General features: G+C 44.6%; 1 protein-coding gene across 1 annotated transcript in view; it reads left to right on the top strand.

Annotated features, from left to right (window-relative positions):
- kcnn4 (potassium intermediate/small conductance calcium-activated channel, subfamily N, member 4) overlaps window positions 1–25,933 on the top strand; it is a 31,291-nt gene continuing 5,358 nt past the window's right edge. The window contains exons 1-6 of the mRNA XM_012818136.3: window positions 1–1,010; window positions 5,959–6,054; window positions 9,300–9,799; window positions 12,752–12,887; window positions 19,979–20,089; window positions 22,836–22,957. Of these exons, the coding sequence (XP_012673590.1) occupies window positions 576–1,010; window positions 5,959–6,054; window positions 9,300–9,799; window positions 12,752–12,887; window positions 19,979–20,089; window positions 22,836–22,957 (1,400 nt within the window). The 5' untranslated portion in view covers window positions 1–575. The remainder of the gene's footprint in view (window positions 1,011–5,958; window positions 6,055–9,299; window positions 9,800–12,751; window positions 12,888–19,978; window positions 20,090–22,835; window positions 22,958–25,933) is intronic.

The raw sequence follows: 25,933 nt of genomic DNA, 5'->3' as shown, positions 1-25,933 counted from the left end.
ATAAATTATGGAACTTCATCAATTTGATGACAATGGCAATCTCATATTTTTGTAATGTATTATCAGCAGGTTTGTGGTTCAGTGTATACATCATGTCGTATCATATTTGAAACGGCATGATGCAATTTATTATTTTTATTAAGATATTGCTCTACATTAACTTCTAACTATTAAACTGAATATCTCTACTTGTGTTTGATGACACATGGTCCGTTGTGATAACAACCCGGACAGCCCTCGACATCTGTTAAGAGGGAAATGAAAATAACCTAGTTCTGCGAGCAGTAAAAGCCAGATTGGTATCTCCATCTCTTCAGCAGAATGACGGACACACGCTGTGACTTCCTCCTCCTTGTGGTTGTCCCTCCATTTAAACGAAGGAGAAAACAGACGCACCAGGGAGAAGTGTGTGACATATCTGTCAAGCTTCTTCTGAAAGCAAACTTACATACCTAGCAAATAGGCGCAAGCGCCTGTAAAACGCACAGGCAAGTTGTACGCGTCACCGTAGAGCGAGTCACAAACGCACAACTTTGGGAAGGTGCGCACCGCTGGATCTCAGTCCCGCTTTTTTAATGTGTGAAGAACAGCCGGAGAGCTTGACGATCTGTTCGCCACACGTGCAATGCCCTCTCGTAATCGGAGGGAAAGCGCGGCCGGAGGACAAGAGGAAGACGAAGCAACCGAGGAGGACGACAGGGACAGTCTGGTTTGGGCGAGCAATGGAGATGACTGACCGCAACCTGTTCCCAGATTCAAAAGTGGACGAGAGGAATTGCGATGGTCTGATTAAACGCAACGGCGGCGACACAGAGATCACCGTTCCGCTGTCCTACGGTCTCTGTAAGAAAGTTAATCCAATCGAGGGCGAAAATCTGTACAGGTTAAGGAACAGAAAGTTTTTGCTGGAGGACAAAAAGCGCCTGTGTGCATGGGCACTTGCCACCGCGGTGTTTGGAATAACACTTATGATTCTTCACAATGAGCTGTGTCCTGTCGTTTATCAACGGGTAAGTGAGAATGTATATAGTCAACTGTCAATTTTATCTGTCATTTACCTGAGCTTGTAGAGAATATGTAGCCTATGTGTGTGGGTTTTTAAATAAATCGCTAAAACGTTGAAGAGGAAATTATTGCTATATTTTTATTTACACTAGCACTAGCTTGTCACCTCAAAGCAAATACTGTTAGCAGTTATTCCTTGCCCATTCACAATGCCACAAACTGATGCTACTTAAAACAGATAATAGGTGACAAAACACGCATAACTTTTTTAGATGGATTAATTAACTACCAATATCAATTCGTTTCTAAACCATAACAATGCTATAAAGTAGGCCTGTAATCTGCGATCCCATGCCTGGTCAACAGCGTCAACATCAAACACGCCGGCAGAGTTGTCCTTCCTTGGATTGGGGTACTAAAACATAGGAAATCCTTGTCGATGTTATGCGCTATTTTAGGCTGAGTGACCTTGTTTCCCTTAACCTGATGGTTTTTCACCAACAATCGCAGCCCTAAGCAATTAATGTAACCAGATGACCGGCCGGCTACTGTAGAAATTCACTTTATGGTGACTAAGCCAGGAAACCAGATATCTTGTGTACTGTCAAACAGTTCGCTCACACCAGGTCCATGTGGGAGATAACTTTGTTTCTGTTGTATACTCAGGGCAGGGGACTGAATGCATGATTTCTCTGCAGGTGACAAATGCCTTTTCAAACTGCGTGAGAAAAAAATAAAACAACCACTGCACAACTTGGTACACACTGTAGGCCACTAAGTCATAGTAGGCCCAAAAGAATAGCATTTGACGAATCATGCAGAATGCGTGTAACGAACTGACAGGGAAGATTCTTGGAAGCACCAGCAAGTGCATGTCAAATGTTTAGGGCAGTGATAGAAAGTAAAAAAAAAAGTCTGCATATAATGTTATAATGCAACCAACAAAGTGCATTTACTGCTTAGGCTTGTACTGCTTTAATCCTGGTCAGGTAGGCTTGTTGTGGTGTATAGCCGCTGGTTGTGGGCAGACAATCCTCTGCACACATGCACTCCAGAGATGTTTTTCCAGCATCTCAACCACTGGCACCTAATTAGCTTTGCTTGAATTTTCCTATACATTATCTTGATTTAGCAAATTAGTATAAACGTCTTCAGTTTCCATCAATTATTTTAGTAAATGCGTATGTTGTTTCAAACGTTTCTAGGGCAATTTGGAGAAAAATTAATTTGCATGCAAAGGAGTAGCCGCCTTGCGCCCTCAAGGCGTGACCGTGTATTTAAGAATAACATTTCTTGGAAACCAGGTTATGCAGGAAAACTGGCTATTTATGGAAGTTTTTCCACATTTTGCTCCCCCCTCCTGATTTTCAGAGTCCTAGTGTATCTTTCCACATCATTTGGTGCATAATTAGTGCTTGTTTGAACAATGGATTCGTGGGTTGACCTCCAAGGGCACACAAGCACCCGTGTTAATTTTCATGTGTTGTCCCACAAACATACCACAGAAATTTGTCTGGAGTTAATTGCACAACCATTTGTAATCACGGTAGGTAACACACTGTGCTAAGTTATAGCTTCTGACTCAAAAGTGTACCTGTCTAGGTCCATATTTGTCGTTAAGTCAGCAGTTATTTGGATAAAGAGCGTAGCCTTAAAATCAGTCCTGATGAATAGCATGATATACACTTATATATGAAGATATGGGAACAGAGGGGATCAAGTGTGCCTGCAATTTGCTTAGCTAGTGATAGACCTAGTATAGGGGAGAGTGGGGTAAGATGAGCCGTTTTTCACCTAAGTCAACCCATAGCCAAGGGAATATGAGACCATAATAAAACTAATGCAGATGACTCAAGTCCAGGATGAGGGCCATCAATTGAAACCTTAGCAGTCTAACGCAAATAGACAACAAAATATGGGGTCCCAAAAAAAAGTGGCTCAATTTGCCCCATGCTCGGGGTAAGCTGATCCAATTGACAGGGTGAGTTGAGCCATCTGAGAAAACTGTTACTAACCAATGTATACATCAGATTTTTTAAGTATAATTCATAATATAATTATTAATAATTAAGTTCCCCATTCTGCTGATTTAAACTAATGATTCAACTAATTGGTCTGCAGTTCTGAAACCTGAAGATTGTTTGCCAAGTCTTAAGGATTAAGAAATAATGTCTTAGTTAGCCTCACAGCCACTTTTTGGGGAAGAGTGCTTAGTCTAGCAACCCAGAGCTACACTTTTTATAATTCTCTGACATTTTTACACACTGCCAGTTCATCAACATACAGTATCTGGTATAATCGTTTTAAATGTTTGATGCGAGACTATTTATACCTGACACAAAAAAAAAAGAAAAAAAAAACTTTTGTGACAAATGACATGGTTCCTTCTTCCGCTGCAAAATGAAAGTGGAAAATAAAAACTAAACTTGGTCAAATGATAGAAACTGTGTACCCTACTGCGTCCTTATCCAGGTGATGGGTAAACTTACCCACTGGCTCATGTTTCCCCACTCTCCCCTTCATCATGGTTTTCGACTCTCAAGTACGACCCTCGACCGCAACAAGTTTAATGGTTCATCCGCAGAAGCTGCATAGTGTGAATGCTTTCGTCTCATTCAAATCTTGCCTGATCTGTTTGTTATTTAAAGATGGAAGGTCTAGGTAGTCTACAACAATTTAGTCAAGTATCCCGGAGTCTTCTAAAATTAGACACACTGAAAATATTGACAGTGAAACTGCGGAAACCAATGTATGTTGCCAACACACGTCAGAACATACCTTTATGTGTTGAAGTTTCCTGTCGTCAGACTGACGTTTTGCAATTACTAGTATCTTTTACACTGTAAACTTAGTTGTCATTAAACTATCACCCCATTAAACCTTCCATGGACGTTACATCAGGAGTGCAAGTCTACGTCATGGCAACAAACAACACACCTTTCTTCATTTAAATGGCGAGACAGCCATTAGCAAGTCGTTTTTTTTAGGTCAGCAGCTTCCCATCCTCAGCTTAGTGCAGGAGCATTGGTACTCCATTTACAGGAGACTTTAAACTGAACATTTTACCTCAGGACATATTGTTTTGCTTTGCTTACAGTACAACTTTTTGATTGTTGTTATATATTTTTGTATTTAGGGTAACAAATGCATTTAGGGTTGGACAGGTTGCCTCTATCATAAGCTATTATGTTCACAAAGAGACAGCACTTCAGGGTGGCCAGGACCTCAATCATTCTCTCACACACGATACAGCCCCATCCCAAGGCACAAAGCTGAGAGGTTCTCCTTCAATGGGAGTTAATCCATGAGATGCCTTATAACAAATCAAATCAAATCAAACTTTATTTGTACGGCGCATTTCATACAAGGAAGTAACACAATACGCCTCACAGAAGGAAAAAAATGTGTGTGTGTGTGGGGGGGGGGTTACAAACACTTGTAAAGACACACAGATTTTCCAGGGATAAATAAACAGGAAATGACGTACCAACCACACCACCACAACAAGCAAGTGTCTAACCCAATTTGAGATGTATTCCCTAATTAACACTTTCCCACAGTAGTGATTACTGACTCTGCGTGTTGGCACAAGAAGGCCTCACAGAGTAAAGACTGATTAACAATGGTTTCTCAGCAGAAATTGGGATGATTCAGTTATCATGTACTTTTGAACGTCTTTTAAGATCACTATCAGATGCTATGTACCTAATACTTCTGCACTCACTGACAAATGATTTTGTGACAAAGGAAAGACAAACTGGCTTGTTGTGAAAGTGGACACAACTTTCAACACCGCACACAAAGTCAATGACTTTGGCACTGACAACTGGCAGCAAACCCTAATCCCTGATTGTGTTGTAGTTTGAGTATGGTGTTTTTCTGCATACTGCATACTGTGTTTACTGACACGAGAAGAAACTGACACTTCTTGTGGTGTGGTGTTGAACTCCCTTATCTTTAGCCACAGCATGGGAGTGGGCGAATGATGTTCTGTTATCGGCTAGTTTAGACTTAATTACATTAAGACATGCTGTGAAGCAAAATAACTAAGTAAAAATAAGTGCTCAAAAAGCATGATTGCTCCTTTCACTTCTGTTTAAAGTGGAGATCACTTCTGTGAGTATGTTACTACACAGCTAATGATTCACACTTGTCATAATGTGTGTGTGTGTTTGTGCACATGTGTAAGGGATGTAAGGGAGTGGGTTATTTATGTATAACACACACTCATCTATCTCAAGCTGTGTGCACGCGGAATGTACAGAAGGGCCATTAGGGAGCGATGAAATGGGTTGTTACACACGCATCTCCTCAAACTCCGTCCAGATTTTTGGCAGTTTGTGAAGCCCTGGTGAAGGCACAGTCATGTGCGCAGTCAGTGCTTGGCACGGCTCTCTCTCTCTCTCTCTCTCTCTCTCTCTCTCTACCTCTCTCTCTCTCTTTCACTCTCTTTCACTCTCTCTCTCACTCTCTTTCACTCTCTCTCTCTCTCACTCTCTCACTCTCTCTCTCTCTCTCTCTCACTCTCTCTCTCTCTCTCGCTCTCTTTCACTCTCTCTCTCTCTCACTCTCTCACTCTTTCACTCTCTCTCTCTTTCTCACTCTCTCACTCTCTCTCTCTCTCTCTCTCTCTCTCACTCACTCCTCACTCTAGCGTGTGTGCGTGCCTGCGCTCCCATGTTTTCTAGGCGCTCCCATTATTCCCATGCACGGCTCCGGTGAAAGCCGTCGCCCCAAACCGGTGCTGAGGTGCAGATCTTTGCCTCGAAGGTCACAACATTCCGCTATCTGCCCAGCTACTGGAAAACACGGAGCGGAAAGTGCTTTGAAAGCCGAGCGGTGTCTTGTCGGGCCCAGCGAAGCCCTCGCCCCTGTTTTTCTTGACTGGTTTGGTTTATTTTCTCTGTTTTTCTAGTTTCTTTTATATCAGTGTTGTGTTTCTGTGTCTCCCAGGGTTCAGTGTACGCCTTGACTATCGGCAGCGCCATCAGCGTCTCAACTGGCTGTCTGCTCGTCCTCATCGTAGCCTTCCACTATAAGGATGTCAGGGTGAGTGCGGTGCTACACTAACACAAAAACAGCTGATGAATCACACAGGCCTCTCATCGATGGAAGTCAGTATAACACTTGGCATGTTTTAGTAGTAAGTTAAATAGGCTAAACTGCAAATGGCCCTTGCACAGGGTGGCATGAACCGTCTGATGCAAATCACAGAAACGCTTGCTCTTAACTGTAAGCAAGTTAGTGCAAAGCACAATCACTGAATTGGAGAAACCTCACAAAAAAAGCATAATGCCTAAGCAACATCCTATAATTGATCTTTTGTTTTGTACTTTTGTTGGCTAGTGTTTCTACTAATAGTCAAAAGTCTGGTTTGCAAGAGTATAAGTTAAGTCACATATCTCAAAGTTTTCTCAGAGTTTTCTCAGAGTTCACTCTTAACCACCGTGGAGGATTCCAACAATATAATGTTTTGGTTATTCATTTAAACTAATTTAATGTTATGGAGACTTCCTTGCGTTTGCTCAAGCCTGCTGTCAGTGAGCCGTGATGAGACGCGATGAGATGAAATGAGACAAGACGAGATGCGATGCCTAAGGGTTTTTGCAGGGGCGATCTGCTGGGCTTATTTTTGTCCCTGTGCGCGTAATATCTTGTCCATGCACCAAGAGCCAGAGATCGGGAGAAGGTGCTGTAACTCAACACTAAGGACACCCACCCACCGCTCCCATGCCAGCCACCTTCTCTTCATGCCAAACCCAAGGGTTTCAGATCTGTGAATGTCAGATGTTGCGTGTGTGTGTGTGTGCGCGTGAGAGAGTGTGTGTGAGAGAGAGAGAAAGAGAGAGAGAGAGAGAGTGTGTGTGTGTGTGAGAGAGAGAGAGATAGAGAGAGAGAGAGAGAGAAAGAGAGAGAGAGTGTGCGTGAGAGGGAGAGAGAGAGAGAGTGTGTGTGTGAGAGAGAGAGAGAGAGAGAGAGAGTGTGCGTGAGAGAGATAGAGAGAGAGGAAGAGAGAGAGAGAAAGAGAGTATGTGTGAGAGAGAGAGAGAGAGAGAGAGAGAGGGGCAGAGGTGTGTCTGTGACGATACCTTTGGTCCAGCACGGTGCTGTATAAACGCTGAGAAGCCATTCATGAAAGGGAGGACAGGGGCAGTAAAGGCCCCAGCCAGATGAGCGAGGCTCTGCCAGGAACGACCCACCTAGACGGAGAGGACTGATTGTAATGGCTGTTGGGACGGTTCCAGGAGACATACCAGAGGGAGGACGATAGCTGTTGTGAATGCTGCGCGGAGATAAGGCCAGTGCAGTTTCTGGAGGGGCTCGAGGTCATTTCACCTTCTCGTATATATAGCCGGGCTGATTTGGGCTGCTCTATGTGCTGGAGTTTGAGATTTTAATATACTTTGGGCTGGAAAACACATTAGTGCCGTGGTTAATACTGTGACTCTCTAAAACATAAATTGATCTGGAGGCGTTCCTGAGTCGATTTTATGATGTTTCTATTATATTATGGAATTGGAATTGTAGGCTTGTATTTTTTTTTGCTTCTTTGCTCAAAGCAATATGTCTTATCCTAGAGGAGAAGGAGTATGTAAGATGCACCAGAGATGTCACAAGAAAACTATATTGTCTGTGAAGAGGAAAAAAGAATACAAGATATACAAGAAAATTGCAATTTTATTTCAAGTTGTGTGAAGCTTGAGACGCCCTATCATAGTATGCAGCAGCGTGTAGAGTTGGGCCCCCAGCCTGTGGAACTCATGCTGAGTGGCTAAACACATGTTCCCAAAACTGTCTGCCAACACATCACCTGCCTCTACATGATCCCTATCTCACCCCGACCTCCCACAACCCCCCCCCCCCACCCCCCCCCCCCCACAAGCACCCCACCCCACCCCCACCCCAATCCCTTAAGCTCCTCCACCCAGTCCCTCTGCGCCACCTGTCCCATGCTGAATTCCAGCAAGGCGCTTGTGGCGCTCCATGTAGAGAGAGAGGGGCTCTGCGCTCACGCCGGCCTGGTGCAGCGAGGCGCTTGTGGCACTCCATGTAGAGAGAGAGGGGCTCTGCGCTCACGCCGGCCTGGTGCAGCGACGCCTAGAACCACCAGAAGCAGACGTCAACCGCTCCCTCATGACGAGGCAGCCCTGGCACCGCCTGCCGTTTCTGCTAGCGCCCCGTCCTCTTGCGCAGCTGTGCTTTTTCTGGAGCCCTTCATTAACTACCCTAAGGGATGGGTAGCCGCTTCGCCCGTACCCGAGTAACCACGTGCAAGTCATGCCAGAATTCAAAGCATTTGTGCAACCTTTTCTTGACCAATGTTGGGTTTGGTTGAGCATTGCTGCACTTGATTATGTTACACCACTTGAGCTGCACACACGCGTATTAGAACTTGCCCTGCAATGGAGAGTCCATAGACCACAGTGGTGTTGCACACACGCGTATTAGAACTTGCCCTGCAATGGAGAGTCCATAGACCACAGTGGTGTTGCACACACGCGCGTATTAGAACTTGCCCTGCAATGGAGAGTCCATAGACCACAGTAGTGTTACAACATTGGTTGGTCTCACGACATGATTTAAATATTTGCCCTAGATGGCCATCAAGGTTTTAGATATTAAACCATGAACTTTTGAATGCTGACTTTTATTTGGCCAATATGAGGTCAACAGAGATTTTATGTAATATATAATATTTATTTCGTGTTATCTGTGTTGCTCTGTTTGAGTCTCTATGATGCACTGTCCGAGTGTTAACCAACAGCATATATAAGATATTTCAGCGTTGTACGAAAGGAGTTAATCCTGCATACCTATTTGCATTGGGGATCGATGCTGAGTTCATATTTACGGGTTTTCTGAGATAAGGCGTGACCGCCTTTTGATGTCTGTCGGTCCTTATTTCTTTTATCAGGTTGGTTAGCTTGATCTGCATTGGGTCCCTCCCTGTCACCCAGTTATCTCCCTGTTTGAGTTAATCATCGCTACCCGTGGTCAACCAAAGCAGGCATGATGGTGGTCTATATTTCTCTCTTTCTTTGGGCTTACACTTCTCTGTCTCTCTCTCTCTTCCTGGTTTCTGTGAGCTGTTGCCACTATATATTTCCCCCCTGTGTCTCTGTTCTTGGTTCCCTCCATTTTGTTTTGTATCGGTCTCTATCTGTTTCTACCCTATGTCTTCCCTTCTGCTTGTCCTCTTTCTCGCTGTCACTGCCTCACTCATTCTTATCCCCCTCTCCCTGCTCTGTCACTGCCTCACTCGTTCTTATCCCCATCTTCCTGCTCTTTCACAGCTGTTTGTCATCGACCACAATCAGCTGGACTGGCGCATCGCCATGACCAGACCCCGTGTGCTGGGCATCTCCCTGGAGCTGCTGGTCTGCACCATCCACCCGGTGGTCACGTACTGGTGGAGCCCAGCAGAGGAGGAGGTGGTGGAGGAGGAGGTGGACGCCTCCTCGCTGTCCCAGTTGCTGCTTGACGGGGACCCCCCGAAGAACTTCTCCGCCCCGCTGTGCCTCTCGACGAGAAGCTTGGGGCCCCTGCGGGACGTGGAGATCCTGCTGACGGCCATGATGTTCCTGAGGCTGTACCTGGTCCACAGGACCATCCTGCTGCACAGTAAGGTGCTGCTGAACGCCTCGTACAGGACCATCGGCTCGCTGAACAAAATCAACTTCTCCTTCCGCTTCCTGCTCAAGGTGCTCATGAACAAGTACCCTGCACGCACCCTGCTGGCCTTCATCGTGATCTTCTGGATCTTGGCCTCCTGGACACTCACGCTGTGTGAGAGGTAGACACACACGTACACTCCCACACACACACACACACACACACAAACAAACACACTTACATACTCTCTATAACACCCACCCCCAACCCCCGACACATATACATAGACACACACACTGTCACTCATTCACACTTTTACTGACACACACATGCATTCATATATACACATTTGCATATTCCCACCCACCCACACAAACACACACACACACACACACACACACACACACACACACACACACACACACACACACACACACACACACACACACACACACACAGTCACCTTTACATCTGATGATCTGTAAAACAATGACTACAGAAAAACGTTGAGTCGAGCGTTAGGTACTCTACATCAGAACAGAGTTAAGTAAGTTGGAGTAACAGTATGTGTTTTCGCACAAATGTTTAAATCAAACCATTATTCATTATTCTTAAGTGCATGCAGCTTCTTTAATTGAATTGGTTTAGGGAAGGTTATGCATCACTGTAAAGTTATCTTTAGGGATGGTGTTGCTTGCTTGTGAGGATGTCCTAGGGGTTATATTGCGAAAGGCATGGCTTATTATTTGCTAAGTGTGTGGTGTGGTAGCTTCCAGTTTCCTCAGTGTTTCAAAAACCTCATCATGACTGCACTCTGCGGTCAGTAAGGACACAAACGTCTATGCATGCGCAAATCACATCAATTAATGTAACACTATGCAACAATTTGACACTTTTTGAGGTATGGTTTTATAGGCAACTAGTTTTGGTACCATCCTAAAATTAATTTTGATTGCATATTGTCATGTGAAGGACAGATAAACACCTGTGTGTTCCCCACTAGCCATCCAGGATATGCCCTATGTAGTTCTGTGCAAAAATGGAAGAAAAGCTTTCACACGCATGACATTGCCAGCTATACTGCCAAAAGACACCAGTTAGTGTGTTGGCAAGCTTCTATCAGTGTCAGCTGGGCTGTTGGTGGTGTTTGCAAGGTTTTTGCATGCCTTTTAAGTAGTTAGCTTACTAGTTTGTGAAAAGAACTCAGTATTGCTGCTTTAATGTAGACTACTTCGGGGTGACATTTGTTTTTTCTGCATGTTTCACCTTTCCAGGAAAATTGGGTTATGATTGTCTTGAAGCTCATGGTTTAGCTGGGCTAGTGAGGACAGAGACAGAGAGACCCCAGGCTAGCAGACCAAGTTGGTAAATGAAAGCTGCTGGCCACAGCAAGAAGGGGATGACAGCCATGACAGCTTCTTCCTCAGAGAGAACTCGACTTCAGGTTCAGGCCTCCACACCTTTGTCTACATCTAATCAAACAGAACCAAATTCGGCATCTTTCAACATCTTTCAACCTCCTGGATTTCAAACAATAGTTCAGGCATTTTGTTCATGCCATCGCAGGATATATTCACATATGTTCATGCACACACGAAACAGAAACATGTGGAAAAGACTGCACACACTGACAGACGTCGGTGCAGACGTACAGATCTGTACTAATGCATAGGCCGCTCACGGAGGTAGCCAGATCTGGGCACATAGACATTTGCATTCGCTTTCACATCAGCTGATTAGAAACAGCACCTCAGCCCCGGCCAGCTGTGCTCTGCCTCTGATGTTGATGGTCAATTTGAGGCCAGTGCCTGGAAAGGATGTCTAAGAAAAGATTTGTTGTTCATGGGGTCCAGTCAGAACCTCTGTGCCAACTGCTAATAAACTTGCACTGCCTAAAAACCCATGTGTTCAGACATTAGAGATTTAGAGATTTTCCTCATTTGGACAAAACATTTTTTTATGTAAAACTGTCCAAAAGTGTAAATCATATCTGGAATAAGACGTTGACTGTAGCTCTCCAGAGTAGAAAAGGCATTTTCAGAAACACAAGTTGATCAGTTGATCAGTTTGTTTCCAAACCACACCACCACTGAAAAACTTTTGAGGGTGGTACTTCTTCACAGAATAGACATGTGATTTCTTGCTAAAAAGGATTATATAGGTTAATGCTGTAAACCTGATGCTACAAAGCTGATGAAAACATGAACTTGAACCAAATCAAACAATCTGACAAATGAAAAAGCAAGAAAGACATAGCATAATGCATATAAGCATAATGCAAATAAAAGCATAAATAAATAGTCAATAAATCAAATAAAACTAAATAATCAGATAATCAAATAATCAAAATAGGTTAAATACAATGTAGGAAAAGACACAGATATTCAAAGTCAATAACGGATACCCAAGTGAAATGATGAGGGGTAAAAGGGCATAAAAGTTTGAAAATGATCTTTTCATCTTTAAAATAGAGGAAGTGGATTTAATCTCTGAAGGAAGACTGCTCAAGACTGCGGATTTAATCTCTGAAGGAAGACTGCTCACGAATGCGGATTTAATCTCTGAAGGAAGACTGCTCACGAATGCGGATTTAATCTCTGAAGGAAGACTGCTCACGAATGCGGAAGCCACCTGCACAAAAGTTGCCCCTTATTTTCAGAGAATTTAGAACTGCCAAAAAAAATCTTTAATGATAACCCAAGGAAAACCTTGTTTGTTTGTTTGTTCGTTACAATATTTTGACTTCGGTTGAAAAACTAACTTTTGAGGTAATCTTTTGGGAACAAGAAAAAAGCATTCTTTTATGCCCTTTTACCCCTCATCATTTCACTTGGGTATACGTTATTAGCTTTGAATATCCGTGTCTTTTCCTACATTACATTTAGCCTATTTTGATTATTTGGTTATCTGATTATTTAGTTTTATTTGATTTATTGACTATTTATTTATGCTTTTATTTGCATTATGCTTTGCTGTCTTTCTTGCTTTTTCATTTGTCAGATTGGTTTTCGAATGTGTATTCGAATGTGTTTGAATTTGTATTTCCTGTTTTATTACATACATTACAGCATGTGTCTTTGTCTTTGCGTACTCCTTTACCCACATTCAAGCCCCTCTACCTGTTCCCCTCCAGGCAGGTCCAGGAAAGGACAGGCAACATGGACATGGCCCTCTGGCTGACAGCCATCACCTTCCTGACGGTGGGCTACGGCGATGTGTCCCCCGAGACCAGGTGTGGCCGGGTGGTTTGCCTCTTCACAGGCCTCATGGTAAGGGATCTCAGGAGGGACACACAGCACCACTCAGGTCAAGAGTTATGGGTCAGGGTAATGGTTCACCAACCAAGTGCATGCCAGAAATGGGTTGGACAAGGTTGTTCTAGACAGACTGTTACAAGGTCAAAGTTCATGGAGTTTTACCGCTCCGTTCAACCGTATTCCAGGAAGAATGAAGGATTTCCTGGTACAATGTCATTGCAATTCTGCCACCCTTGATTCAAACAAAACGATTAATCTGAATTGGTACAGTGGAGAGAGGAGGAGAGAGCTTTTAGGCTATATGGCAGTGGAGAGAGCAGGAGAGAGAGCTTTTAGGCTATATGGGCAGAATCCGAATGGTTACTTATTCTGTGTAGTCCAATGCATCACTGTTGTTAAGGCGTGTTACCACGACAGCTCAGAGTCCCTTATCTTATACTTAATGCAAATTAGGATGTGCTACAGTAAATGTGGATTTATCAAGTAGTATGACGTTAGATTCAAGTGTGTGTGTGTGTGTGTGTGTGTGTGTGTGTGTGTGTGTGTGTGTGTGTGTGTGTGTGTGTGTGTGTGTGTACATGTGTACATGTACTGAATATTCATGTCATCTTAAAAGTGTAGTTGTTGTGTTTGGTACATATTAAGGTTCAACAGTGGTGCTGGACAACGGTCTGATCTTTTAATAATTTAACCGTGAAATCACGGCAGGTAAACAGCCTGGTGACTAATGGCAGACTGTGCACACAGTGACCAAGCTCTGCGTCACCTTCCTCAGTAATGCATCTGGTCTTAATTGGGTACTTTGAAAAACAAAAGTTCCTCTGTAGCATTACTCATTCTTCCACTGTATCATTTATGTCTTTGTAATTGCAGTGAGCTTGCAAATTCTGTAGTTTTCATCTGATTAGTCAGACAGACTCTCCCCATCTTATCAATATTAGCAGTTAACCTACAGGGTTTAGTTCGTTCTTTCTTTCTTTCTTTCTTTCTTTCTTTCTTTCTCTCTTTCTTTAAGATTAACGTAGAGTGATTGTCGGAGGGTGTCTTCGTCTTCCTTGGGGCCCCTCTTCCTCACATACTAGAGGTTTTACATTCCTGTGATGCTGTGCCTGTGTGTGTGTGTGTGTGTATGTGTGTGTGTGTGATGCTGTGGCTGACAAGTATGATGAGGGATGTTAACCGTGTTACTCAGGGATCTTACTAAAGTCTGTCTGAGTCTGCACTGGAAAATGATGTGATGTGTGTGTGTGTGTGTGTGTGTGTGTGTTTGTGTGTGCTTGTGTGTGTGTGTGTAATGTGTGTGTGTCTGTGTGTGTGATGTGTGTGTGTGTGTGTGTGTGTGTGTGTGTGTGTGTGTGTGTGCGTGCGGAGGGTTGCGTCCCAGTGTCCTCTACTTGCCTGTGAGCTCCACTCTCCTGTGTACATGCTGTAATGGAAGGGTGCGCTGAGTTTAGGTTTGGGTGAGGGGAGAAGTGTGTGTGTGTGTGTGTGTGTGTGTGTGTGTGTGTGTGTGTGTGTGTGTGTGTGTGTGTGTGTGTGTGATGTATGTGTGTGTGTGTGTGATGTATGTGTGTGTGTGTGTGTGTGGCGTGCGTTGAGTTAAGGTTTGGGTGAGGGGAGAAGTGTGTGTGTGTGTGTGTGTGTGTGTGTGTGTGTGTGTGTGTGTGTGATGTATGTGTGTATGTGTGTGTGTGTGTGTGTGTGTGTGACGTGCGCTGAGTTTAGGTTTGGGTGAGGGGAGAAGTATGTCACGCGTACGTACGGTCCTGTTGTTGTGTCTGAATTTGGACTGTTTTGGTTACACCCTTTGGAAGAAAAGGATGACAGTGAGGTAGAGTGGAGCAGGACAGATGTGATAGCTCTGCCTGTGGCCAGGCCAGGCCAGCCCTCCCAACAATACGCTCCTCAACAAAGCACAAAGAGTTGGGTGTCAAATATGGAAATGTGCGGGCTGGCCTAAACAATGAACACCGTGGCCTGTAGCTGAAGCAATATGCAGGAAAGCAAATCATAATAGAGACAAATATTTTCATTTATGTTCACACTGTTTGTGTTCACGCATGGTTTGGCACTGTGGCACTTTAAAATATTCTGCGGTGATTCTTGGGAAGTGGTTGTTTCTTTGCGTTTGTCTCAATTACAGTTACACACTATCGTGTAAGAAGTATATGAAATATAGAATAGACAGTAAACGTTTTGCTCATATTCTTCTCTAATCTATACATTCTGAGCCTGAGTAGTTAAAACTGCATGGAATTTGATATATGCAAAAGGGCTCTACAATGCCACCTTCATGAGAGGTTTCATAGTAGAATCAAAAAACGTATACTGTAGCTTGGACATCTCTTGTTGTCTTTTCAAACCGAACCTGATGGCCAAAATGGAGAATTATTCTTTTTCTTATTTTAACCACAGCTGGTCAGCTAGTTCTCTGCGTTTGTTGCATGACAACTGTGTTTTTGGATATAAAACAACTTAATACAGTGTCATGTAAAGATTACACTGAAACAGATGTACGTCTATTTGTATTCGGTTTTATTCTGTGGAAACTGCAGAACAGTGATACAAAGTTGTATTCTTGTGTCAGACAAATAAATAAAAACAAATAAAATAAAGGCAGCAGCAGCTCCGTGGTATCTTGCTTGATACTCAGTAGCTTAACTGACACAGTGTGACCTACTGTATGCATGGCAAACTCACAGTCAGTTCTGAGAAGTGCAAGCAGTTATCAGGAAGTGCATACAGCCCTGTGCAGCAGAGGACAGACTTTACTAAACTTACAGATGTACTAAATTTGATATCCACTTTGAATATGGAAAACATGTACACACATCGTGCTGGGTGGCTTGATTCTCTTTCTTTGAAGAGAAGAGAAGAGAAGAGAAGAGAAGAGAAGAGAGGAACAGGAGGGTCAGTGATGCATTTCATGGGAACTGAGGGAAGAAAGTGATGATGAAAATGAGTAGGCATTTCTTATTCACCTGTGTATCTATGCACGTGTGCAAGCATGTGTGTGTGTGTGTGTGTGTGTGTGTGTGTGTGTGTGTCTGTGTATGTGTGTGTGCTTGTGCATTGGTTACACTTGTATTTTTTCAGTTGTCTAACTCATTGCGAGTGCAGGTGAGTATATGTGTATGCTGTAAATGTGAAGTCAATGTGAATTCAGGGGTATGTATGTGTGTGCATGTGTGTGTGTGAGTGTGAGTGTGTGCATGCATGTATAAGCGTGTGTACGTGAGTGTGTGCCTGCATGCATAAGCTTGTGTGTGTGAGTGTGTGCATGCATGTATAAGCGTGTGTACGTGACGTGTGTGTGTGTGTGTGAGTGTGTGCCTGCCAGCACGTGGGATGTGGCCGTCCGTCCCCACAGCTGATCGGTGCTGATAAGCCGCCCAAGTCACCGCGCACAGAAACCTCGGCGTGAGCCAGACTGAGACACCTCCCTGACAGAGTGGAAAATAATCCATCACTCCCTCCTCCCTCCCTCTCTCTCTCTCGCTCTCTCTCTCTCTCTCTTTCTCTCTCTCTCTCTCTCTCTCTCTCTCTCTCTCTCTCCTGCTTTCTCTCTTCTCTCGCACTCTCCTTGTTTTTATAAGTTTTCCCCGTTTTTTAAGGGAAAACTTTCCACCATTGCCATTTTTAGGCGGTTTATAGCCTTTGGCAGCACTCGATCAAGAGGGCGGGCCAACCTGTACCCAGGACTTGGAAAAGGAAAGAAAAAGTTTCCTACTGGCTGCGGAGAGACTCCCCATGGGCCAGAGAGGGTGGCACGCGGCTGCTCTCACACCTGTGCTCTTAAAGCCCACTCACACACTCACACATTCACACACTCACACACTCACACACTCACACACACACACTCACACACTCACACACTCACACTCACTCACTCATACACTCACACACTCACACACTCACACACTCACACACTCACTCACACACTCACAGACTCACACACTCACTCACACACTCACACACTCACACACTCACTCACACACTCACACTCACACACTTACACACTCACACAGACAGTGGCAGCCTATGGAAAGAAAACAAATGCTCTAAATCTGTGTTAGAGCAGGGGTTTTACAAATAATGTTTCTCACTGGAATTTCATGCTGTGTAGGTTTGTTGAGTACCGGAGCGCACGGTTGGAGTGAGGTGGTGCAGTAGTTTTATGTGTCATTGTGATGTCATCATGGGACGTGTCTTGCTGCAGTTACTCAGGCAGAAAACAATTCTTAAAGTTCTTCAGCAGGATAGTTTTTGCAGAAGACACATCATGTGATGCTCACTGTTGCTCAATATTTTCCACAGTCAAGAAAACCATACTTGTCACTCAGCTCACACACCACACAAACACTTTGCCCATACATCTTCACCATCTTATCACACCATAGTCTTGATCTGATTATGATGATACGTCTGCCTGTGTACCATCTGGTAAAGGGAGGTAAACACACCCCAGTTAACATCCTCTTCACTGGGGTGTGGACTGATCCAAGGAAGGATGTGCTTCCTGGTTTTCCAAGAACAAGAACATGGCAAGGGGGGATTTGCATGAGATTCCAGCTGGGAATGTGACCTGTCAGAGCCAGGCGGACTAACTGCCATACAGGGATTTGTGTTATGGTGCTGCTGGACAATTGCTTTTGCGTTTTGCAGCTTTGTCATTATTTACTACTGTCTTTTCTATTCTTATCTTTGTCATCTTTTACTACTGTCTTTTCTATTCTTATCTCTGTCAATATTATCCCTCACTTGCATTTAAAAGCAAGGGCTGTGGCTTTTATCTTCTGCCTCATTATACCTGCTATGCTGACTAATCTCCCTCTCTCTCTCTCTCCCTCTCGCTCTCTCTCTCTGCCTCTCTCTCTCTCTCCCTCTCTCTATCTCTCCCTCTCTCTCTCCCTTTCTCTCTCTCTCTCCCCCTCTCTCTCTGTTTCTCTCGCTCACTCTCTCTGCCTCTCGCTCTCTCTCGCTCTCTCTCCCCTCTCTCTCTGTTTCTCTCTCCCTCTGCCTCTCTCTCTCTCTCCCTCTCTCTATCTCTCTCCCTCTGCCTCTCTCTCTCCCCTCTCTCTCTGTTTCTCTCTCCCTCTGCCTCTCTCTCTCTCTCCCTCTCTCTATCTCTCTCCCTCTCCCTCTCTATCTCTCTCTGCCTCTCTATTATTCTACCTCTCTACCTTTATCTCTTCTTGTTTTTGCTTTTCTTTGCAAACGCAAGCGATAGAAGTGGCTGAAACCAAGGTAAAAACCAAACTGCTTGTTATCGAGACAGAACCACTGTTTTTGTAGTGTACACACAGAAAAGTATGGTGCATGCTGCATATTTATGTTAACATCGTCTTTCTAGCCCTTGTGTTGAATTGTTGAATAGTTTGTAATGTGCTTGGAAAGCCTGTTTGAGAGCACAAATGGAAATATGACTGTGCCCTCTTAGTCTGGTTTTCGTTTTACGATATCCCCTGTTGACTTTCTATGTGTGTCTCACTTCCCTATATCGCCTCTATTATTAGGACATGAAAATACGCAGGTTGGGCAATGAAACAGGTTTTTAGATCACAATCATTTATAAGTATGGTGTGGGGCCTCCTACAAATCCTGCACAGTGGGACAGAGGGATTTTGAGCCATTCCTCTCGCAGGACAGCGGCCAGAGCACTACATGACGCTGGCGGAGAGTGGCTCAATAATATTCAGATCTGGTGTCTGCTGACTGTGCAGGCCGTGGGCGATGTTCAACTTCACTTTCATGTTCGTCAAACCACTCTGTCACCAGTCTTGCTGTGTGTATTGGTGCATTGTCTTCCTGATACACCGCACCACCTTCAGGGTACAATGCTTGAACCATTGGGTGGCACATGGCCCTCCAGAATGGGTCAGTAGTCCTTGGCAGTAACACGCCCATCTAGAACAAGTAGTGGGCCTTGGGAATGCCATGATATTGCAGCCCAAACCATCCCTGATCCACCACCGTGCTCCACTCTGGGCACGCAACAGCCCTGATCCACCCCCCGTGCTCCACTCTGGGCACGCAACAGCCCTGATCCACCCCCCGTGCTCCACTCTGGGCACGCAACAGCCCTGATCCACCCCCCGTGCTCCACTCTGGGCACGCAACAGTCTGGGTGGTGACCCTCTTTGGGGCTTCTCCCCCGAGACGTGCGCCAACATTTTTTCCCTTTTTTGAACTCTGATATGTCCCTCATGATGTTGGTTGTGTGGACTGCAGGGTTCTGTGTACAGCTGTGCTATTGCTCTGCTAACGCAGCCTTCACACTCTGCTCTTACTGATGGAGAGTGAACTCAGTGAAGGTTGGCCACCAGGCCACGCAAATTAAGGTGTGAAACCTCAAACACTATATTGGGCAGTGTTTCAGTTTCATTGTCCAACCCCTGTAATAAGTATACAGTCTGCTACATAGGGTTTTATCTCTGGTTCACAACATAATACTCCTCTTCATCTTGAAAAAGGGTGCATTGTTTTTTTAACAATCTATGTGTTACTGTCCTTAGAGAACATCATTGTATTTGGCCATTGTACACCCCATTACTAGCTCAGTATAATCATTCTATCTAAAGCTGGCACTTAAAGTGTATGTTAACCCAATCATTCTATCTAAAGCTGGCACTTAAAGTGTATGTTAACCCAATCATTCTATCTAAAGCTGGCACTTAAAGTGTATGTTAACCCCCAGCGCTGAGTCCAACCACACACTGCAAATGCTAAAAAAGTGGGCAAGGGGCTGACGAGAGTTCCGTAAACTCCAGTGAATGATGAGTCTCGATCAGCAAATGAGAATGAGACTCACACTCACGGGCGAGGGCTGGGGAAAGTGTGCTGCCCATCTCAGGACGTGGACACATCAGCATCGGCTCAGCATTGATGTGATTCAGCACAGTTCAGTCATATCATTGAGTTTACAGCTCATTTTAGGGCACTGTTACACTTTAATCATATAAAATGACCTGTTACAGTTGCTAAAGTTGATGATAAGTTGAACCACAGCAGATGCTATGCAAAGACAGATGGTAACTGTGCCCATGCTTGTGTGTGTGTGTGTGTGTGTGTGTGTGTGTGTGTGTGTGTGTGTGTGTTGCCAGGGCGTGGCCAGTACTGCCATGATGGTAGCTGTCATGACGAGGAAGCTGGCTCTAAATAAAGGAGAGAAGCATGTCCACTTCTTCATGACGGACATCCAGATCACCAAACGGGTAAGGAGACGTAGCTGTCCCTTATGGTGTAGTAGTCCTTGTGTCCCTACAGCATTTCCTGCATACAGAAGAGGTAACATGCATACAACCCTTTTATGATGATATAAGGTTATTATTATATTATATAAGATATTATATCAGTCTGTTATATGAACCTCTTGGATGTGATCTTTACATCATCTTTTAGCTTCAAAGATGCGAAATCTGGAAAAGAGTGAAATTAATCCGATCTACACGGTACTTTCAGCAATGATGGACACTGGACAAATCAATCACTGGACAAATCAATCACTGGACAAATATAATGAATAATTATAACGCAGATTTTGAGGAGTTTAGCCAGACTAACTAAATGATCTGCTTGAAATTCCCGAGAAAGATAGCCGCGATGACAGCAGAGGAGGCACAGTGGGTGGAGGCTGCGATGTTTTCCATGCAGCACGCGTATTATCCTTTCTGAGTCCCTCTATAATATTATTTTTCCTTAAATAGGGCAAAGCAGAGGGCAGGGTAGTGTGGGAAAAGGCATGGGAGCGGGGGGTGGAGGCAGGGCAGAGGGGAGGGGCCCATCTCTTTATAGCCTCCAAAAGGCGTCAAAGGGAGGAAACAATCAGGTCCCAGGCAGGAAACGGACTTGTGTCAGTCCAGGACCGCGAGCAGCACCGACAGGAAACTTGATGCGCTGGTGTGTGTTTCTCTCTTTCTGTGTGTGTGTGTGTTTGCATGTGTGTATCTCTCTGTCTCTCTCTCTCTCTCTCTCTCTCTCTCTCCCTCTCTCTGTCTCTCTCTCTCTCTCTCTCTCTGTGTTTGCATATCTCTCTCTCTCTCTGTGTGTGTGTGGGTGTGTGTGAATATGATTGTAAGGTATTACAATTGTGAGTATTGTAAGGGTACATTATTATGTTTGTAAATTTGTGTGTGTGTGCTTATGTTTGTTAGTTTGTTGCTGCAGTGGTTGACATGGAAAATGTTAGATCTGTGTGAGTGTGTGTGAGTGTGTGTGTGTGTGGGGGGGGGGGGGGTCTTAAAGAGTGCGAATGCATAGGTGTGTGTGTGTATGTGTGTGTGTTCAGGTTGGTAGTGTGTTGCCATTTCTAACAGGATCCATCTGTTTTCTTATCAGAGGGAGGGGGCGCAGGCGACCCGAGGGCCCAAAATAAACATGCGTGGCGGAAGATGCTTTTAAGAGCTTCCATCGGTGAAAAATAGAAATTAGGAAAAAGAAAAAAGAAAAGCCGCATTTCAGGTCCTTCTTAAGCAGCGATCTTACTGTCAAGGTGCCACAGCAGGTCTTTAACTCCCACTGATTGCGTAAGTCCATTTCCCACCATCTTGCCGTAGTGTGAATGGAGGCTTCTGAGTGAGAGCTTGCCATTTCCCTTATGGCAGTGGCAACATCCTGTTGGAGGGTGCATCACTATGTTTGTCAGGGTTTGTGTGTGTGTGTGTGTGTGTGTGTGTGTGTGTGTGTGTGTGTGTGTCTTCCATGGAACTGCCCACCGTTGTCACTGGCTTGCGCTGATGAAAATAAAGGAAAACATCTGGACACAGGCCTCTCATGGATGCCCTAAAAATAGCCAAAAACCTGCACACGCATATAGACACACACACACACACACACACACACACACACACACACACACACACACACACACACACACACACACACACACACAGAAAATAGCGCCTGTGTGTATTTGGGTAGCTCAGTGACATCATTACGAGCAACAAGGGCAATACTGGTGTCTTCAGCAGGAAGAACGGCAGACAATAATAGAATCAAAGAAAGAAGAGGAATGAAATTATTGAGGGAGGAAAAAAAACACTAACCCGCATATGGCTCACTTACAGCTATTCCCAACCGCAGACCTTATCCCCAGGGCAGCGATTACATATTCATCCACTTCTGTCTGAAATGAACCAGCACTGCCCTGTATGGGGCTGAAGTGAAGCTCTTTGCAATGTGTATTTGACAAACCGCTGGGCACATTACTGTGCATCCGACAGAGTGAAAGTCAATGGAGTATGACTTTTTTGACGTATAAACTCACTTCACATATTGATTATGATGCTGATAGGGTGGCTGCTGCTTTCTTCCTGTTTTTTGATAGTGATTTGTTTTTTAACGGGATTTAACCCTCTGTCTCCTATGTCCTCCATTTAACCCTCTGTGTCCTTCAGGTGTTTTAACCCTCTGTGTCCTATGTCCTCCATTTAACCCTCTGTGTCCTGCAGGTGTGGCACCTGATTTAACCCTCTGTGTCCTCCAGGTGATTTAACCCTCTGTGTCCTGCAGGTGATTTAACCCTCTGTGTCCTGCAGTTGTGGCACCTGATTTAACCCTCTGTGTCCTCCAGGTGATTTAACCCTCTGTGTCCTGCAGGTGTTTTAACCCTCTGTGTCCTACAGGTGATTTAACCCTCTGTGTCCTCCAGGTGTCTTAACCCTCTGTGTCCTACAGGTGTTTTAACCCTCTGTGTCCTCCAGGTGATTTAACCCTCTGTGTCCTCCAGGTGATTTAACCCTCTGTGTCCTGCAGGTGATTTAACCCTCTGTGTCCTGCAGGTGATTTAACCCTCTGTGTTCTACAGGTGCGGCATCTGATTTAACCCTCTGTGTCCTACAGGTGTTTTAACCCTCTGTGTCCTCCAGGTGTGGCATCTGATTTAACCCTCTGTGTCCTGCAGGTGTTTTAACCCTCTGTGTCCTCCAGGTGTTTTAACCCTCTGTGTCCTGTGTCCTCCAGGTGCGGCACGCGGCGGCCAACGTGCTGAGGGAGTGCTGGCTGCTGCACCGCACCGACGTGTCCAAGTACAGCAGCGGGCAGCACCGGCACCGCCAGAGATGCCTGCTGGAGGCCATCAGAGTGTGAGTGCACCGCAGATCACAGTCCACCCCAGCATGTGTGTGTTTGTGTGTGTGTGGGTGTACTGTGTGTGTGTGTGTGTGTGTGTGTGTGTGGGTGTAGTGTGTGTGTGTGTGTGTGTGTGTGTGTGTGTGTGTGTGTGTGTGTGTGTGTGTGTGGGTGTAGTGTGTGTGTGTGTGTGTGTGTGTGTGTGTGTGTGTGTGTGTGTGTTTGGGTGTAGTGTGTGTGTGTGCGTGCGTGGGTGTGTGTGGTTGTACTGTGTGGGTGTAGTGTGTGTTTGTGTGTGTGTGCGTGTGTGTATGCGTGGGTGTGTGTGTGCGTGCGCGTGTGGGTGTGGGGGTGTGTGTGTGGGTGTACTGTGTGTGTGTGTGTGCAGGGTGCGAGTTGTGGTTTTTACATCCCTACCTCAGATGGATGAATTTCATCCACGGGGGGGAAAACCCTCAATTATTAAAAAAAACAATGAAAAAACAGGCAGGTTGTGACAGAGTTTTCTTACACTTATAGCCTACATCGCTGGCACTAACGTTCACCTGACCCGAACTGTCGGCAGTCTCGGAATTTGCAAACGTCCCCCATGCACATAAATACATTGTATACATAACAATATTACATACACGGAAATTAGCATAGCCAGCTAAATAGGCTACTGTAAACCGAGGGCAAAATTAAACGAGTCCAGAGCAGCATAGCGTCCTTCTTAACAGGACCCGCACAAAACAAATGTAATCCAATCTCTACACAACATAACTCAGTCTGCACAGTGGAAGAAGTTGAAGTGAATGCCCCACCCCCGGAGAACTCCGGTGACGAAGAGAACTCCGACGTTGATCGCGATGCTGGTAGCGTCTCGCAGCATGTGGTTGGTGGCTGCATCGAGCCGGCGCGATTTGCCCAGAATTAGGCCTATTTATTGCTTGTTTATTCAAAAAAAAAAAAAAAACATCCCCCCCCTCTGTTTTTTTTGACAAATCGCATCCTGTGTGAATGTGGGTGTAGTGTGCGTGTGCGTGTGCGTGTGCGTGTGCGTGTGGGTGTGGGTTTGGGTGTGGGTGTACTGTACATGTGTGTGCATTTGTGTTAATGACCAATTGTCCTCCATGGTCTCTGCATTTGTGTGTGGCTCTTGTATGTGCGGGTGCATGTGTGTGAATATTTTGTCCAGCGACCCTCTTGTAACCACAGTCCCCAGGCCTAAGCAGAGTATACGTTTCCCTCTCTCTCTGTCTGTATACCAATGGCTTTGGGTTCGGCCTTGTCATTACTTACTAATGTCGTGTCTATTCTTATCTTTGTCGATATTATCCCTCACTTGCATTTTCACTTTGCAAAAGGCTGTAGCTTCATCATACCAGCTTTGCTAACTAACCTATGTCACTAGTCAATGATTTATTCTCGGTGAACGTTACTTTGCCTATGTAAATGATCGCATGGTCTCGCATGGTGTTAACATATTATCCGTCACGTTACCCTCACCTTTTGGTAAGCAAAGTAGGATTATAAAGCACAAGGTAGGCTAGAGTTTCCCTAAACCGAGATTATGGGGATTTACACAACATAGTTTGAAAGATTTCCCTAAGCCTGAAAAACAGAGAGAGCGGGAGAGAGGGGGGGCGGGGGGGGGGAGAGAGCACCCATCAGTAGAGAGAACTACATACAAAATACTATATAGCAACATAATGGTAAGAAACTTGTCCTTACTTATTGTTGCTGTTCTTATTGATCATTCAATTAATTTCGCTAATTCATTTTGTCTTTAAATCCTTACGTAACATAAATGTTAATGGTCTAGTTTCATGTATTGAAGCAGTCAAATAACTCAAGCTCTCGCTACTTGGGGCAGTACACACATTCTGCTTGGACTCCATGGCTTCAGCTATATTTAACTTATTATTATAATAGTGCATTCCCCTGTCATGTTATAAATGTCAATACTTGCAGGCCTATATGTAGCATTTACTCTACATTTAGTATTGTTTTCAAACATATTCTTGCCTTCAACTTTTTTTCTAGACAAATAAATAAATGGCAAGTAAAGTTAAACAATGAAGCTCCTATTGTTGCTTATGTACAGCACAAGAATATATCTGTTCGCAAAAGGTTGCAGGTCGCATGTTGCAAAATCGCAGAACAGAACTCACAGGTACTGCTTCCCACCCTGCTTTCGTATACAGCCGTATACATCCACAAGCTGTAGTTCCTAAACTTTTCACTCAGAATAATATAAATAATACGATTATAAAACAAACTTGCCAGGTACATAATCAGTCAAGATAACACTGTTCTTGGAATGGAAAATATTGACTTTTCTATTTTTCTTTTACTTACTTTTTAGGCCTTTTTCATTCACTGTTATCTCTGTTATCGTGGTATATCTGAGGGCACTCAACATGCCGTGGTGCTTTGCATTTCTCACATGCACAGGTAGTGCGTTTGTCACACAATGACGACATCTATGGAGCCAGTTCATTGTGTAGATTGGCCAGAGATCATCTTCCTTGGCTCAGTGGTTTCATACCAAACTTTTGCATAAGAGACTAAGCCACTTATTATCCGTGAAAAGGTGAGCCGCTCAACATACCCATTCCCATAACATCCCTGTAACGTAAACGACCCAGGCTCAGGGAGGACAGTATGGGGTCCATCACAGGCTCCATGTGATACATGTAGCCACTAGATGAGCCGAGGCTCCAAAGCTGGTTTACCACTTATGAATTGCTCACATCCATGCCGGCCATAGTATGGGATCATGCTCTAATCCAACGACAGCCATTCCTGAATTGTGGCGTTATTATTGTGCCCAAAATTATATTTTGTAGAGAATTTATTTCTCCCGCAAAGAGAAAAACTTGGTTTGAGTGAACAAATATGTCTTCCATGTGCGCTCCCTCGCACAGCGTCTTTCTCACTCACTCGCTCGCTGTCTCCTCTCTGTGCTCACGCAAGGCGTTACATTGTGCCCCAACGCATCATGGGAA

This window comes from Clupea harengus, chromosome 11 (genome assembly GCF_900700415.2).
Source record: "Clupea harengus chromosome 11, Ch_v2.0.2, whole genome shotgun sequence".
NCBI lineage: Eukaryota > Metazoa > Chordata > Actinopteri > Clupeiformes > Clupeidae > Clupea > Clupea harengus.
Note: the sequence above shows the minus strand (reverse complement) of the source record. Positions and strands in the feature narration are given on the sequence as shown.